Source organism: Rhinopithecus roxellana, chromosome 19 (genome assembly GCF_007565055.1).
Source record: "Rhinopithecus roxellana isolate Shanxi Qingling chromosome 19, ASM756505v1, whole genome shotgun sequence".
In the NCBI taxonomy this organism is placed as follows: Eukaryota; Metazoa; Chordata; class Mammalia; order Primates; family Cercopithecidae; genus Rhinopithecus; species Rhinopithecus roxellana.
The window spans coordinates 3,755,149-3,770,965 of record NC_044567.1 but is presented as its reverse complement, the minus strand read 5'-3'; the positions used below and the strand labels follow the sequence as shown (position 1 = coordinate 3,770,965).

The 15,817-nt window shown below is 54.0% G+C and overlaps 1 protein-coding gene across 2 annotated transcripts in view; it reads left to right on the top strand.

The window, feature by feature from the left end:
* Positions 1-15,817, top strand: part of LASP1 (LIM and SH3 protein 1) — a 53,374-nt gene that overhangs the window by 13,832 nt on the left and 23,725 nt on the right. Inside the window, exon 3 of one of the 2 annotated variants that reach the window (XM_010379331.2) lies at positions 8,137-8,221. The exons of the other annotated variant lie outside the window; for it this stretch is intronic. Within the exon in view, the coding sequence (XP_010377633.1) occupies positions 8,137-8,221 (85 nt within the window). The remainder of the gene's footprint in view (positions 1-8,136; positions 8,222-15,817) is intronic. 2 annotated transcript variants of the gene reach the window in all.

The window sequence follows — 15,817 nt, the reverse complement described above, 5'->3', positions numbered from 1 at the left end:
TGGGCAAGGAAAAGTGGGGGACTTGGTTGCGCCTTTCCCCTGTTCTCTGACTGCACGCATCTGGGGTCCATTCTCCAGTTTCCTTGAGCTGTGGAGTGAGGACCGAGGAGGGTGAAGATGTCCCTGATTCTGGGGAGCCAGGGACTATGTTTCTGCCCCTTCCCCTAGGCATCAGATGGGAGTGGGGTGTGGTCTGTGCCAGACAAGGCTGGGTGCTTATGTGTCTCTGGATTCTAGCAAACTGTCTTTAATCCCAGCTGCTTTTAAAAGGTGGGCAGGGTTGGGCGCAGTGGTTTATGCCTGTAATCCCAGCACTTTGGGAGACTGAGGAGGGCGGATCGCTTGAGGCCAGGAGTTCAAGACCAGCCTCATCTCTACAAAAAAATAAAATAAATTCGCCAAGTGTGGTGGCGCATGCCTGTGGTCCCAGCTACTTGGGAGGCTGAGGCAGGAGGATTGCTTGAGTCTGGGAGGTTGAGGCTGCAAATAGCCCTGATTGCACCACTGTACTCCAGCCTGGGTAACAGAAGGACACTCTGTCTCTAAAAAATGTAAAAATGAAAATAAAAATAAAAGTGGGTGGGGCAGGAGTAGGCAAACCCTGTACTGGGGCCTAGGGCTTTCCCTCCTCCCCAAAATTCTCTGCCTGTGACTGGAAAAATTGGGACTAGGGATGACAGTGTGGGGGAGGGCAAGTACAAATGGCCAGCCCAAGTGGCCAAATATGGCCCCCAGGTAGCCCTCCCACCTCGCTTACCCCCAAATCCCTGTCCTCCAGGCCTCCTGGAGCCTCAGGGATCACTTTGCTTCCTAACACCCACGTTTTACAGATGGGGAAACAGGCCTGCGTTTCCGTGCCTCACTCAACTTGGCAGAATTGTTTTTCTTTCTCTATTACCGACAGGGGCAGGCTTTTTTTTTTCTTTTCATTTTGTGTGCAATCTGACGGCGGTCTGACAGCTGGTAAGTTCTTCCTCAAGTCTAGCCTTGATGGTTTTGACTGCTCTTTTTTTCCCTCTGGTTGAACAATGCCTCCTTTTTGCTTCCTATCCCACCACTTCAGCCCCTTAGGCCTGAGGGGACGGATGGGTGAGAAACTGGGTTAGCAGGGAGCCCTCCCTTCCCGCCTGTGGGCAGCCTTCCCAGCAGGGGCTTTTGGAATCAGCAGCTCTTTCTAGAGGCAGGATGTGGGGGCTGGTTTTTTTTTTTTTCCATTTGGTAAAACCAAAAGCTCCTTGTTGCTTTTGTTGATGTATTTTTGTTCCTCCTTGAACACAAAGCTGTGGTTTTTGAAAGGGTCCAAGCCTGGAAGGAGCAAGGCTCTGTGTAGAAAGGTCGCTGGGCTTTCGGGTTGGCTATCCTGTTCTTCTTCTGACCCTGGAAGTGTGGCTGATGGTAGGACTGGGGAATGAGGCTGGTGGCCGACAAGCTGTCCCTGTCACCTGTGAGCCCAGAATCCTTGCCTCTGTAGTCCTACCGAGCAGGAAGGCCACCCAGAGGTCCTCACAGATAACCCCTCTCCTGGGGACACAGGGCCTCTTCTGTGTCATATCCTTTTTTTTTTTTTTTAATTTTTATTTTTTGAGACAGAGTTTACTCTTGTTGCCCAGGCTGGAGTGCAGTGGTGCAGTCTCGGCTCACTGCAACCTCCGCCTCCTGGGTTCAAGCGATTCTCCTCCCTCAGCTTCCCAAATAGCTGGGATTACAGGAGGCCACTAGCATGCCTGGCTAATTTTTTTGTATTTTTAGTAGAGACGGTGTTTCACCATGTTGTCCAGGCTGGTCTTGAACTCCTGACCTCAAGTGATCCAACCGCCTTAGCCTCCCAAAGTGTTGGGATTACAGGCGTGAGCCACCGCATCCAGCTTTTTTTTTTTTTTTTTTTTTTTTTTGAGACAGAGTCTCGCTCTGTCGCCCAGGCTGGAGTGTGGTGGCCGGATCTCAGCTCACTGCAAGCTCCGCCTCCCGGGTTTACGCCATTCTCCTGCCTCAGCCTCCAAGTAGCTGGGACTACAGGCGCCCGCCACCTCGCCCGACTAGTTTTTGTATTTTTAGTAGAGACGGGGTTTCACCGTGTTAGCCAGGATGGTCTCGATCTCCTGACCTTGTGATCCGCCCGTCTCGGCCTCCCAAAGTGCTGGGATTACAGGCTTGAGCCACCGCGCCCGGCCTTTTCTTTTTTTTTGAGATGGGGTCTCGGCCGGGCGCGGTGGCTCAAGCCTGTAATCCCAGCACTTTGGGAGGCCGAGACGGGCGGATCACGAGGTCAGGAGATCGAGACCATCCTGGCGAACACGGTGAAACCCCGTCTCTACTAAAAATACAAAAAACTAGCTGGGCGACGTGGCGGCGCCTTGTAGTCCCAGCTACTCGGGAGGCTGAGGCAGGAGAATGGCGTGAACCTGGGAGGCGGAGCTTGCAGTGAGCTGAGATCTGGCCACTGCACTCCAGCCTGGGTGACAGAGCAAGACTCCGTCTCAAAAAAAAAAAAAAAAAAAGAGATGGGGTCTCTCTCTGTCTCCCAGGCTGAAGTGCAGAGGTGTGATCTCGGCTAACTACAACCTCCACTTCCCAGGTTCAAGGGATTCTCCTGCCTCAGCCTCCTGAGTAGCTGGAATTACAGGCGTGTGCCATCATGCCCGGCTAATTTTTGTATTTTTAGTAGAGATAGAGTTTTGCCATGTTGGCCAGAATGGTCTTGAACTCCTAACCTCAGGTGATCCGCCCGTCTTGGCCTCCCAAAATGCTGGGATTACATGCCCGACCTGTATCATATACTTTTGAAAAATTCAGAGGGATAGGCAGCTCCTAAGTAGGTGTGACTGAGAGGCTCCAGAGTATCTCTCGTAATGGCCGAGCTTGGAAACGAGTTGGGTTTGAAGGATGAAGTGCTTTGTTTGGCACCCAACCTGCCAAGCACATCTTTCCCCAGAACTGAGTGCTGGAGGTGGCTGGGGTCCATCTGGCCTTCCCTTCGCTGTCTGGGCAGCTGCGGTGTAGAGGAGAGTGCTTTGGACGAGGTCTCTGCCCTTGACACTGGACCTCAGTTTCTTCATCTATAAAATGGCACAATGAGAATGCCAGCCCAAAGCTGTGTGGTGGGTTTCAAAAGAATGTGCACAGGACGCAGTGTACCAAGATGTTACTTTGTGTCTCTGTAAATTGTCTTGAAGCCCTAGGCTGCTGTCAATAGCTGCCTGTTTGCCCTGCCCCATCCTGTCCAGTCCCTGTTCCTACCCCGCTTCTTCCTGTCCTACAGGGCTGTCTTCACGCCTCTCCCCACAAACTCCCCAGAGCAGCTGACAGCAGGGAGGAAGGACGGGTGGGGCATCTGCAGAGAGCCCACCATCCACTTGGAATGATTAACAAGGGGCCGGTACAGGCTGGCCTGTGGGACAAAGGATAGCTGTGCTCTGGACTCTGCCCTGCACCCAGCTGATCACCCTGTTCCTCATTCCTTGCCGTGGCCCAGTCTGTCATGGGGTTGGGTTCCAGCGGGGTCACCAGCTGGGACAGGTGGCCCCTGGTCTGTCTTAGCACCCATGTTGGCATGCACACATTTCCAACCATCCCTGCTGGGATCTGGGGGTAATGGATGGGGTGGGAAGGAAGGGAAAAGGTAGAATTCCCAAAAATTGTTTCTGGAGGGAGGTCAAATCATTTGGAGCTTTCTTTGAAGCCCGCATGCTGGTGGGGGAAGGGGTGCAGCACTGACATTCTCATGCCTTTGCTTCTAGAAACAAACCCGTGACACCTGTCCTCCTCACCTAAATTATCCATAAAGATCCTATCGACACAGTCTCCTGACTTTGCCCTCATGGGCTTCTCCTTAGTTGAGGACCCCCTTGCCGTCTGTGTCTCTTCCCCCACCCCTATAGACCTCCCCTCTCTCGCTCTAGCTCTTGCTGCTTTCCTGCCTGGAGCTGAAGATGAGGTTGCCATGGAAACCTGAAGCGTAGTGAGCAGGGAGAGGGAAAGGCAGAGTCCTCTCGCCAGGGCTGGGGGCTGGGGACTATGAGCTGTGGGGAGGGGACAGGGTTGACCCAGCAGGAGGAATATAGCCCGAGCTGTCTGCCTGCCTTCCTCTGCCTCGGTTTGGGCTTAGGGGGCAGGGGAAGGAGCTTGGAGGCCTGGAGTGCCTCTTTAATCTAATTAATCTGATGCAGGATTAAAATCCTCCCTCACCCCTGCCAAATTAAGCTGAGCTCACATCTGGGCTGGCTCACCCCCACTTCCCTTCTGATGGGATTCGAGCTCCAGCTGTCGGGGGCTGAGACTAGGGGGAAGGGTGCTTCTGAAGAGAGGATGAAGTACCTGGCAGCCCCACCCAGGGTGCCTGCTGCATGTTGGAGGGGCTCCCAAGACCTTCTGGTGGGTGTAGGGTGAGCAGAGGGACACAGTGTGGGGGGCAGGGGGTATGTGGACATGGCCTTAATGCAGCGGCTGCGTGCGAACCCGCTGGCCTCCGTGTCTTGGAGGCGCCCATCGGTGCAGAGGGCACATCTATATATTCATCGTGTGTGAGGCACAGTGCAGTATGTGTAGGAACTTCAGACTGTGGAGTGGGTGGAGCACGTCAGGTGTACCTGTCTGGTGGTCCTTGGGCCACTGGAGCTGGCCCCTGTTTTTATTTATTTATTTATTTATTTATTTATTAAAAACAGGCTCTCGCTCTGTAGCTCAGGCTGGTCTCGAACTCCTGGCTTAAGAGATCTGCCCTTCTTGGCTTCCCAAAGTGCTGGGATTACAGGCGTGAGCCACTGCACCCAGCTTGGCCTGTTTTAACCCTGTGCATTCTGACAAATGAGAAACCCCAGGGTTTGCAGACTGGGTCTGGAGGATGCGTTTGCCCTGCTTGCCTCTACCCTTCCCCACCAAATGCTAACCAGCCCCATCTTCTCAGAATTAAGAGGAGCAGCTGGGCCAGAGCTGCTCCTCTTCCCTACCCTGCTCCTGCCACATGTGCCTCTACTTCCATATGCTCTCCTTGATACAGCCCCTGCCCAGTCTGCAGAATGGCTCTGATTTAGGGGGAGGGTTGTCTCCTCCCCAAAGCACTCCCTCTTAGGGCCTCAGGGCCTGCCAGCCCTGCTAGAGAGCTTCCCTTTCTGGTCTCTAGGAACAGACTCATGGTTGATGATCCCTTGCCCTGGAATTGTACAGGAACTTTGAAGGGAGCTCCTCAGCTGTGGGTGGCCCTGGCTGCATGGGGACCGGACCCCAGACTTGTCCACACGTTCATCACAGGCCACGTCTGTTGCCAGCTGTGTTTGCCTTTCCTCATCTTCCCTTCCTTTGCTTGAGGAACTGCGAGTCTGGGCTGACCTGGGTGGCCAGGACCCAGGTGAGGGCTGGGGGAGGGGCACTGCTAGAATCATCTGGATCCAGGACAGTGAAACTGGCCCAAGGGAAAAAGGATTTGCCAAGGTCACCCAGTAAGTCTGGCAGGGCCAGAGCCCTGCACTGGGCCCTTGAAAGTTATGCCTCCCTTGATTGAGGTCTCCAAATCCTGAGTCCTGCCCTTCACAAGTGGTAGCCTTGAGGGAAGTCGCTGGTTTACGGGTAGCTCTGATACACGGCCGTATGGGCGGCTGGCGAACATGCAGAGCAGAGGGGCAGCTCGTTCCTAGCTCTTGGGTGTGTCAACTTTGGGTGGCACGTGCCTAGAAATAGGTTCCAGGAGGCCATCTGTCGCTTACCTGGGTGCGGCCTGTGAGTCAGGGATCTGCAGGGGTCACAACTGTGGTGGGCTGTGGTCACCCAGGGCTAAAAATGGCCTGACGGGCCACCCGCCAGTCCCTGAGGTATTTGGGGCCCATGCAGACCCCCAGACATTTCTCATACCAGCACATGGTATGAGAAATACATACAAACTACATGGCTCAGAGCTGCCTGTCTCTCCTGCAGCTGGTTTGTCAGGGGACCTTGTGATGAGAGGGGGATGGAGAAGGGCTGAGTTCTAGTCCCACACCAGCTTTAATTCGTGGTGTGACTTTGTTTTTTTTTTGAAACAGAGTCTTGCTCTGTCGCCCAGGCTAGAGTGCAATGGCGTAATCTTGGCTCACTGCAACCTCCACCTCCCAGGTTCAAGCGATTCTCCTGCCTCAGCCTCCTGAGTAGCTGGGATTACAGCTACACGCGACAGTGCCCGGCTAATTTTTGTATTTTTAATAGAAACAGGATTTCGCAATGTTAGCCAGGCTGGTCTCGAACTCCTGGCCTCACGTGATCCACCTACTTTGGCCTCCCAAAATGTTGGGATTATAGGCGTGAGTCACCACGCCCAGCCTGACATTTGTTTATTCAACAATTATTTACTGAGCACCGCCTACTATTCTAGGAGCTTGAGATAAACCAATGAACAAAAGAGACCCCCAAATCCCTCCCCTCATAGAGAAGTAGTGGAGAGAGAAAACAATACCTCGATGTGATAAATAAGTTAATTATGAAGACTGCTAAGGGAGAGGTGGCCTGGCGCCAGCACAGTTTTCTCCTCGGAAATGAGGGAGTTGGACCAAACTCTTCTGGAGGTCTCTGCAGGCTCCGAGGGTTTCCCTGGCTTTTGCTGCCTCCAAGCCAGGCCCTCTTGCTGGGGACCAGGCTGTCCTGGGCCTGGAAATTGGCGACTAAGTTCAGCATGAACTGAAGAGATCGCCTGGGCGCAAATCTGGATCTCTGTGTGTCTTGGCCGTGCTGTTTAACCTCTCTGGCCTCAGTTCTCCCATCTATCAAAGGGGTACACTGAGTACCAGTCACACAGGTGGCTGTGAGAATTCATTGAACTAGGGCACATAAGCCCTTAGCACAGGGGAGACTTTCACTGTTTGTTTTTTTGTTTTGTTTTGGTTTGTTTTTTCTTCTTGAGACGTAGTCTGGCTCTGTCGCTTAGGCTGGAGTGCGGTGGTAGGATCTTGGCTCAGTACAACCTCTGCCTCCTGAGTTCAAGTGATTCTCCTGCCTCAGCCTCCCAAGTAGCTGGGACTATAGGCACATGCCACCACGCCCAGCTAATTTTTGTATTTTTAGTAGAGACCGGGGTTTCACCATATTGACCAGGCTAGTCTCGAACTTCTGACCTCTCGTGATCCGCACGCCTCAGCCTCCCAAAGTGCTGAGATTACAGGCGTGAGCCACCGTGCCTGGCCTAATTCCCTGTTGTTACTATAGATTGAGCAGCCCTGATCTAAAAGTCCAGAGTCTGAAGTGCTCCAAGATACAAAGCTTTGAGTGCCGACGTGATGCCACAAGGGGAAATTCCATACCTGGCCTCATGTGATAGGTGATAGGTCAAAAAGCAGTCAATAATTTTGTTTCATGCACAAAATTATTTAAAATATTGCATAAAATTACCTTCAGGCCATGTGTATGAGGTATATAGGAAACGGTCCCATCCGCAAGATGTCTCAGTATGAATATTCAGATATTCCAAAATCTGAGAAAAAATCCAAAATCTGAAACACATCTGGTCCTGAGCATTTGCAGTAAGGGATATTCAAGCTGTATTTTACCTGTCACCCTCAGGTGACCTCCTTTTTTATCCTCAAGCTGGCCTTCCCACCTACCCTCCAATTAGGTTGGACCTTGTTAACCCTTTGAAATACCACTTTAACCATGTGTTTTCTCTCACACCACTTCCTCCAGGAAGTCCCCCTGGATATGTGTGTCCCTTTCTTTTTCTGTCTCCCGCTTGCTCTCCTCTGCGTGGTTGGTCTCCACTTCTGGTCTTAGCTGAGAGCTTAGTCCTGACTCACCTGTGCCCATCTTCCCCCAACCGGGCCCAGTTGCCTTGACCTCCATGTGTGGTAGGCACAAGGCATGGATTATCCCCAAACAAGGGTAACCTTCAACCCTCAGAGAGTGTCCCAGTGGCCATCCTTTCACTCAGGACAGTTCTCCTTGGCTGGCCCGTCACTGATGCCTGCTGTGTCTTCCCAGGTCAGCCAGTCCCAGCTGAGTCTGAGAAATGCTTGCCTCCCCTCGGCCTTGGTAGTGGACACTGAGGTCCTCCTGCGGGGCCGGGCCAGGGGGTGCCCAGGCATAGGAGGAAGTTCCCAGGAGAGCGTGCTTTGTGAGAAGCCCAGAGGCTCCTGCCCCTCCCCCAGAGTCACCCCCACTCTGTTTTTTTCTGTCCTGCAGACACTACCCCAAGCAGTCCTTTACCATGGTGGCTGACACCCCGGAAAACCTTCGCCTCAAGCAACAGAGTGAGCTCCAGAGTCAGGTGAGGGGCTGGGCGGTACCGGGGGCCTGGCGGGGAGGAATGCTGGGGAGGGATGTTGTAAGGTGGGCATTTGGCAAGAGTACCTTCCCCTTTGGTTACTCTGCAAGGCCAAGGTGCTGAAATCCTAGCATTGCCTTGACTCTTGACCCCACCCCTGACTTTATCAAAGGAGTAGGGTACAGCGTTCCCCCACTTCCTACCTAGAGGGGATTGGAGAGGTGTGCGTGTCTATTTGAGCCCGCTCTGGGGCTCTCTAAAGCCCACCTCCAGGAAGCCACTCTCCCCTCCCTCTTCACCATTCACACTTACCCACAAAGGAGGGGTTTGGGGAGGACCAGGGAATTTGCCCCTCCAGGTCATGCCAGTCTGAGGCTGTGCAGCCCATCCTCTATAGTCACATCCCAAACCTTCTCCACCCACTGGAGGGCCAGGTGTGAAGGGGGCCCTGCCATGGGGGAGCGGGATGGGGGGCTGTTCTGCCTCTGTCTCCTTTGGCTTGACTTTCCAGAGCACTGCTGAGTGGGAGGTGTGTTCTCCTGTAGGAGGGAAGGATGGGTTGCAGGCCTAGGGAGAACTTGGTCTTTAGGGGACACGGAGGAATAAGCAAAGGGTCTGGAGTCCTGAGAACAGAACAGTTGACCCACCCTGCCTGGGGGTGCGAGGGCTCCTGGGACAAACCTGGCCAGGGATGAGGTGGGGTGGGGTGGGGCGGGGCTTCAGCCGATGAAAGGATTATGCATGAGAATACATGTAGGGGAATTTACCCCGTGGACAGCGTACCCAGGACCCACTCAGGACCGGGAGAAGACTGCAGAGGTTTCACCCGGGCCACAGAGAGGGGGTCTCTCCTAGTTCCTCCAGAGGGGACTCCTGCTGCCTGATCTTGATGTGACTGCCTGGGTCCATCGGGGAGAACCGACCCTGCCCTGTGTCCTTCCATGCACCCTCTCTCGGAATCGGGTTCATCAGGGAGAACGGACCCTGCCCTGTGTCAGGCTTCTCATGCACCCTCTCTCAGAATCCTGGCAGCCCGGTGAGGAAGGTGCTCTCTTCCCCATTGTTACAGATGAGACGACAGACCCAGCGACATTAAGGGACTGCCTGAGGTCCTGCGGGTCGTAGGAGAGGCAATAATAATATTCATAGCTGGCGTTGGAGGGATCAGCGCTCCGGGCGTGTGAGCTGTTTAATCCTCACCCAGCCCTGTGCAGCTGTAGGATCACCTGCCCTCAGAGAAGAGGAAATAGACACTGGCGGCTTTGAATGTAGGTTTGTCTAACTCAGGGACTATCCACTCCCTAAGAAACAGTCTCTACCTTAACAATAAACATGATAGTTCCTTATGCTGTTGAGAAGTTTTGTAATTTAGGGCTGGGGGCCATCCCTGTGCTCTGGGAGGCCAAGGTGAGAGGATCACTTGAGCCCAGGAGTTTGAGACCAGCTGGGGCAACATAGCAATAACTGATCCCAAAAACAAAGCATACACAAAAAACAAAAAACCCGCTGGGATGGTGGTGTGCACCTGTGCTCGTAGCTACTCGGGAGTTTGAAGCGGGAGGATCACTTGAGCTGAGGAGTTGGAGGCTGCAGTGAGCCATGATTGCACCACTACACTCCAGCCTGGGTGACGGAGTGAGACCCTGTCTCTATAAAAGGAAAAGAAAGAAATTGTGTAGTTTAGCAAGTGCCTTTAGTTGGTTCCCTTGTTTATCCTTGACTGGGCTCCGGGGGAAGGTAAAAGACCCACTGTCTGTGTTTTACAGGTAGGGGAACTGAGTGAGTGAGTATGGATCCAGGATTTGGGCCCTGGTCTTGTCACTCTTAAGTGTGGGGCCCTTGACCCCGCACAGCCCTGGTAGGGCCTAAGGCTGACAGAGGAGGGGAGCAGCAGCTCACACCAACCACCCACCCGCCTGTGGACAGAAGCTGAAGTTACTGGGAAGTGGGGGAGCACCACCGCCTGCTGTCAGCCAAGGAGGCTGGAGGCCTGGCTACCTGGCCAGATTTTACAGATTCTAGCCAGGCCCTGACTCCTGCCTCAGATTCCCTTCCCTGTGAAAGGGCATTGGGGGCCAGAGGTGGAGGGGCTCAGAAGGACCTGGGGGAAGAGGTGCTGGGAGCAGATGGCAGGCCTTTGGACACACACACACACACACACACACACACACACACACACACACACACACCCTTCTCAGGGGAGAAATTCAAACCGCTCAGCCTTTGTCAGTCCCACAAGAGCATGGCTGCAGCTCTTTTTGCCCCGGTACCCGATCCCCGAGGGGTGGGGTTTAAGGAGGAAGCACCCCCCCGACCTTGTTCCCCCTGCCCAGGATGGGCAGCAGGTGGGCAGGGCATGCTGTTGGCAGGGGCTGCTTCTGTCCCCAACAGGGGAAGCTGGCACCACACTCTGGGTTTGGGAGCTCCTGTCCCCAGCCTGTGCCCCCTGCTTCTCAGGGTCATGGCCTGATGGGTTCCTGGGCAGGCCTCTCGGGAGATGACAATGGTGGTCACTCTTCATTAGGGTCTCACTGAGGGCCAGACCATGTCCGTGTGTGTGTGTGTGTGTGTGCGTGCACGCGTGTATGTGTGTATGCCTGGGTTTGTTTAATCCTCACAGCCAGCTGATGAAACGGGCTCTTATTATCCCTGTCATGCAGATAGGGACAGTGAGCTTTACAGAGGCTGCCCTGCTTGCCCAGAGCTCAGGGACAGAGGCAGACATCAAGCCCCATGACCTGGCCCTTGAGCCCGTTGCTCTGAATGGTGCTGACGGCACAGGCACCCAGCCCCGTGCTCCCACCCTGCAGGATGCACCAGTCACCAGCAAGTAGGAAGGGCTTGTTGGAATGCAGATTCCTAGGCCCCCACCCAAGGAACTTCTGCTTGGCAGCTCTGTGTGAGGCCCAAGAATCTGCATTTTTGACTCCCCTGTGATTCTGATAAGGACTTTTGGCCCACTTGAAGAAGCTTAGAGATGGGCCCGTGGGCAGGAGTGTACCGACCCTGTTTGTATACTCTGAGGGGTGCAACGTTAGGGTAGGGCTTTGCACTGAGGGCACTGCTCTGTTCCCCTGAGGTGGGGGTCCTCGGGGGCGGGGGCTGAGGGCTGAGGGCCAGGATAGGCCGGGGAGGAAAGGGTGCTACCCTCTTTGCAGGCCTGTTCTGTCTCCCTTCCCACCACCCACCAGCTGTGTGGTCTTAGACTGGCCTCAGACTGTCTTTCCTCTCATAGCTTTGCTTCCTCACCAGTAAAATGGGGACAGCAAACCCAGTTGCCTCAAGCTGGGGGCTGGGTCTGATGCTTTGAGGCTTGGAAGGGCTGAGCCGGCCAGGCTGGAACAGTGACAGGTTCTGGTTCCTGTGGCCGCCGTGGGGGCAGAGCTGGCGGGAAGGGAAATGGAAGCCTCTTCTGCTCACCCAGCTTCACCCCACGAGGTTAGCTGGCCTCTTTCCGTGCCCCTTCTGGGCCTGCCTTGCCTTTCCCTGTCTCTGGGAAGCTGCCGAGGCTATTTCAGCTTTATTTATTTTCCCATCTCTATATTGGTCTCCAAAGTGGCACTTTGGGTGTCTGGGACACCTGGAGCCTCCCCTGTGGAGGAGGTAACCACAGAACTGGCCAGAAATGACCCTCTGGGTGGTCCTGCCCAGGCCTGGCTGAGGCAGGGGGCTGGCAGCTGGATCCCCAGCCCCCCTTCTCACCTGCTGCTCCCACCCCACCCCCAGGCTGAGCAGAGGCAGTGGCTTTGGGGTGGGACTGAGCTGGAGGTGTCTGTGTGGCCCTGATCCCAGGCAGAAGTGCCAAGCGCCAGGAGACTGTTCTTCCTTTTTTCCCTTCATGAACTCACCTTGATGGGGTCGTGGGAAATTACAGGGGGGTTTCTGCTCCTCCTCGGATCTTGTGAGCAGCACGGGTGGTAGAGCATCACCCTTGCCTGAACTCGCTGGCCTGCGATTGAATCTCACATCTGCTGCCACCAGCTGTGTGACCTTGGGCAACTTGCTTAACCTCTGTGTATAGTGCCTTTGTCTGAAACATGGGGATTACCTCTCTCCAGAGGGTGGTGTGAGATAGGAGGATATGTTAAGCATTTCAAGATTCCTGGTATGAAGTCAGCACTCAGTGTTTGCTATTACTACTGTCCCGGAAAGAGAGGAAATGGAACTTGGACGTGATGAAGCTGAGAAATACACACGGCAACCTTTTGACCATGACTTCCAGCCACGGCCCTTTCCATCAGCTCTCCTCTCCATCTGGGTGTGTCTAATTTTTTTTTTTTTTTTTGTTTCGAGACAGGGTCGGTCTCTGTCACCCAAGCTGGAGTGCAATGGTGCAATCTTGGCTCATTGCAGCCTTGACTTCCCAGACTCAAGCGATGATCTCGCCTCCACCTCCTGAATAGCTGGGACTACAGGTGTGCACCACCACACTCGGCTAATTTTTGTATTTTTAGTAGAGACAGGGTTTCGCTATGTTGCCCCGGCTGGTTTCAAACTCCTGGCCTCAAGTGATCTGCCCGCCTCTGCCTCCCGAAGTGCCGGGATTATAGATGTCAGCCACCGCGCCCTGTGTAGAACTAGTTTATTTTTTGTTAGAAGGGGATGGGTTACAAAGTATATTGGCCCAGCACACAGTAGGCACATAATAGTGGAAATTGTTGGTATTGTATTTTGCTCAATAAATGTTGTATTTTTTTAGAGATTTTTGTTAATTTTTTAATAGAGATGGAGTCCTACGTTGCCCAGGCTGGTCTCGAACTCCTGGGCTCGAGTGATCCCCCTGCCTTGGCCTCCCAGATTATAGACATGAGCCATTTTGTTTTTAAGTCCAGCCTAATTTTTGTGTTTTTTTTAGATGGAGTTTCACTCTGTCGCCCAGCCTGGAGTACAGTGGCGCCATCTCAGCACACTGCAACCTCTGGCTCCCAGGTTCAAGGAATTCTCCTGCCTCAGCCTCCCAAGTGGCTGGGATTACGCCCACCACACCTGGCTAACTTTTTTTGTATTTTTTTTTTAGTAGAGATGGGGTTTCACCATGTTGGTCAGGCTGGTCATGAACTCCTGACCTCAGGTGATCCACCCACCTCCGCCTCCCAAAGCGGTGGGATTACAGGCGTGAGCCACCGTGCCTGGCATAATTTTTAAGTAATGATCCTTCTTATTATATTGGGTCATCAAGGCAGTTGTTTTCCCAATTATGCTGCTTTGTTTGGAGATTACGTGTCTGCAATCAATTCATTCATCATCCAACAAAAGTTGATTTGCACCTCCTGTCTGCTGGGATGAGAAGCAAGATAGATACAGGGAGAATAATTAAGAATTGACATGACAGTTAGAGTTTCATGGATGGTGGTTGTTTGGATGTCAGGAGCCTCAGGTGCCAGTCAGTCCTGGCCCTCACACCAGAGTTTCCAAAGTGGGAGCCCAGGCATCTCCCAGGAGTGGGGTCCTCTGGCTGAAGCACTGAGTTGCATTTTGGCCTGAGCGACAACTGGGTTGTGACCTTGGGCAGGTGCCTCCCTGCACAGGGACCCCCACAGCACCCTGGTGAGCCATCCTAGACCACAGGGGCAAGCACTCCTGCCAGGGCAAGAAGGGAGCCCTGAAGGAGGGGCTCTGGGCTGGGCCCCCCTCCCTACACCCCTGGCCCCGCACCCTTCACTTCTGCCACCCCTTTCATACCCAAAGGCCTCTCAAAGAGCCTTCCCCATCTTGATTCTCCACGATCAGGGTCTAAAGGTGCTTAAAAATGGTCACAGACCCCAAATGGGAGGGATTTTAGAGATCAGCTAGCCAGCTCCCTTCAGGGGACCCAGAGAGGGGAACTGACTTAGAGACACACAGCAACGTGGTGCTGATCCCAGGCTCCCTCCTTTCTCAGCACCTACCCCTCAGCCCTGCCTTCTGTGGGCCTCCTATGTTAGCAGTGAAATGAATGATCCTTCCCCAAAAGGGAGGGGGAGGCAGAAGCAGTTTCCGAGCCTGGGAACCAGCTGATGTCATTGCAGCGTCGTCATGGCGATTATTCCCCTGATTAGGGGCCTGACCCTTGGAAAGCCAGGAAGCAGGGGATGGAGTGGGGACTGGCTCTCGTTCAGCACCTCATCGCTGACAGAGCACTTTCATACTGGCCATCCACAATGCGCTGCTGCTTTCGAGCCACTGTCTGCATCATGGGTTGGAATAACTGGCGTTATGACCCATTTTACAGATGTGGGAACTGAGTCTTGAGATGTGAAGTCGTTGGCCCAAGATCACTCAGAAGTGGGAGACTGAGCCTGTGTTAGTGCCAGCTCCGCCTGGCTTTGTGCCCATACTTGGTGATAAGAAGCTCCCTCCCCATATTATACCTGATTTCTGTGACAACTCTTTTACAGATGAGGAAACTGAGGCCAGGGGCTTGAGATGCAGGCTTCTGTATCTGGAGCTACGTTTCTCTGTCTCTGAGTGCCCTACCTTCCCCGATGCCCACTTCCCAAAGGGCCTCCCAGTAAGAGTCACCGTGCTGGCCCAGGGCTTCCCAGAAGAGCTGGTGCTAGGCAGGTTCTGGACTCTTGGGGTGGGTTGGTCCCTCTCTCCACTGCATTCACTTCTGATCCGATGGGGACCAGCACATCCAGGCCCTTCTTGTCTGGATCAGAACAGAGAAGGAGAGGGAGCCACATGGATGAGTGACTGGGGCTTCAGGAGACAAACAACTCTGATCCCTATGGGCATGTGCAGGGGACCTGACAGGTATGGCCACGGCTGTGTGTGCAGGCGCAGTCACTGCAATCCAAGCGCAGTTCGGTGCTGCTGTTGGATGATTCCCCGCCTGGGAACTGCCCGGGTCTGTGTCCTGGGCTGACCCGTGTCCAGGACAGTGCAGCCCCTGTGGAGGAAATCCAAGCAGCTGCTGGGGTCTGGAACAGATGGCTGCTGAGGTGGACAGTGAAGTCTCTGGAAGCCAGGGAATAGTTTCCTGTTCATGAGTTTTCTCAGCCTCATTCTGTTCCTCAAAACCCCCAGGGGAGGACAAGCTGTTCCTCATATTTCAATACCTTTCGTGCCAGGGAAGTCCTTTCTGATGTCTGACTTGAGTCCCTCTAGTACTGTGGTGGGGTGGAAGGGTTCTTCCCTGGAGCTTGGAGACCTGCTGAGATGCTGTCTGACCCCTGCTGCTTTCCTCCCCTCCTATGGCCGTTGCCTCTGAAGCCAGCCCCGCAGCCTCCCAGAATCCGTGGGGCCTGTCAAAGGCGCATTGATGGAGCCTTCCCTGGGGCTGTCTCACCACCCTCCTTTCTGGGCACCAACTCTGTCCTTTGGCACAGCCCTCACTCAGCTGGTTGCTGAAAAGCTCCCCCAGGCGCAGTGGGCAGGGCCACATCCTGGCTAACATGAGGGCTGGGGCCACCCTGGGAGCTCTGGAAAGAACCTTTTTCCTATAAGCTTCCAGACAGGATGGGCTGGGAGTGAAGGGTCAGGAGTCAGGCAGATGAGGGTTTGCACTCTGGTAGTGCGGTTCATTCACCGCTAAGCTCTGTGACGTTGGCCAGGGGACTTTGCCTTTCTGTGGCTCCGTTTCCTGGTCTGTAAATGGGAGCTGTTAATTGCGTGGCT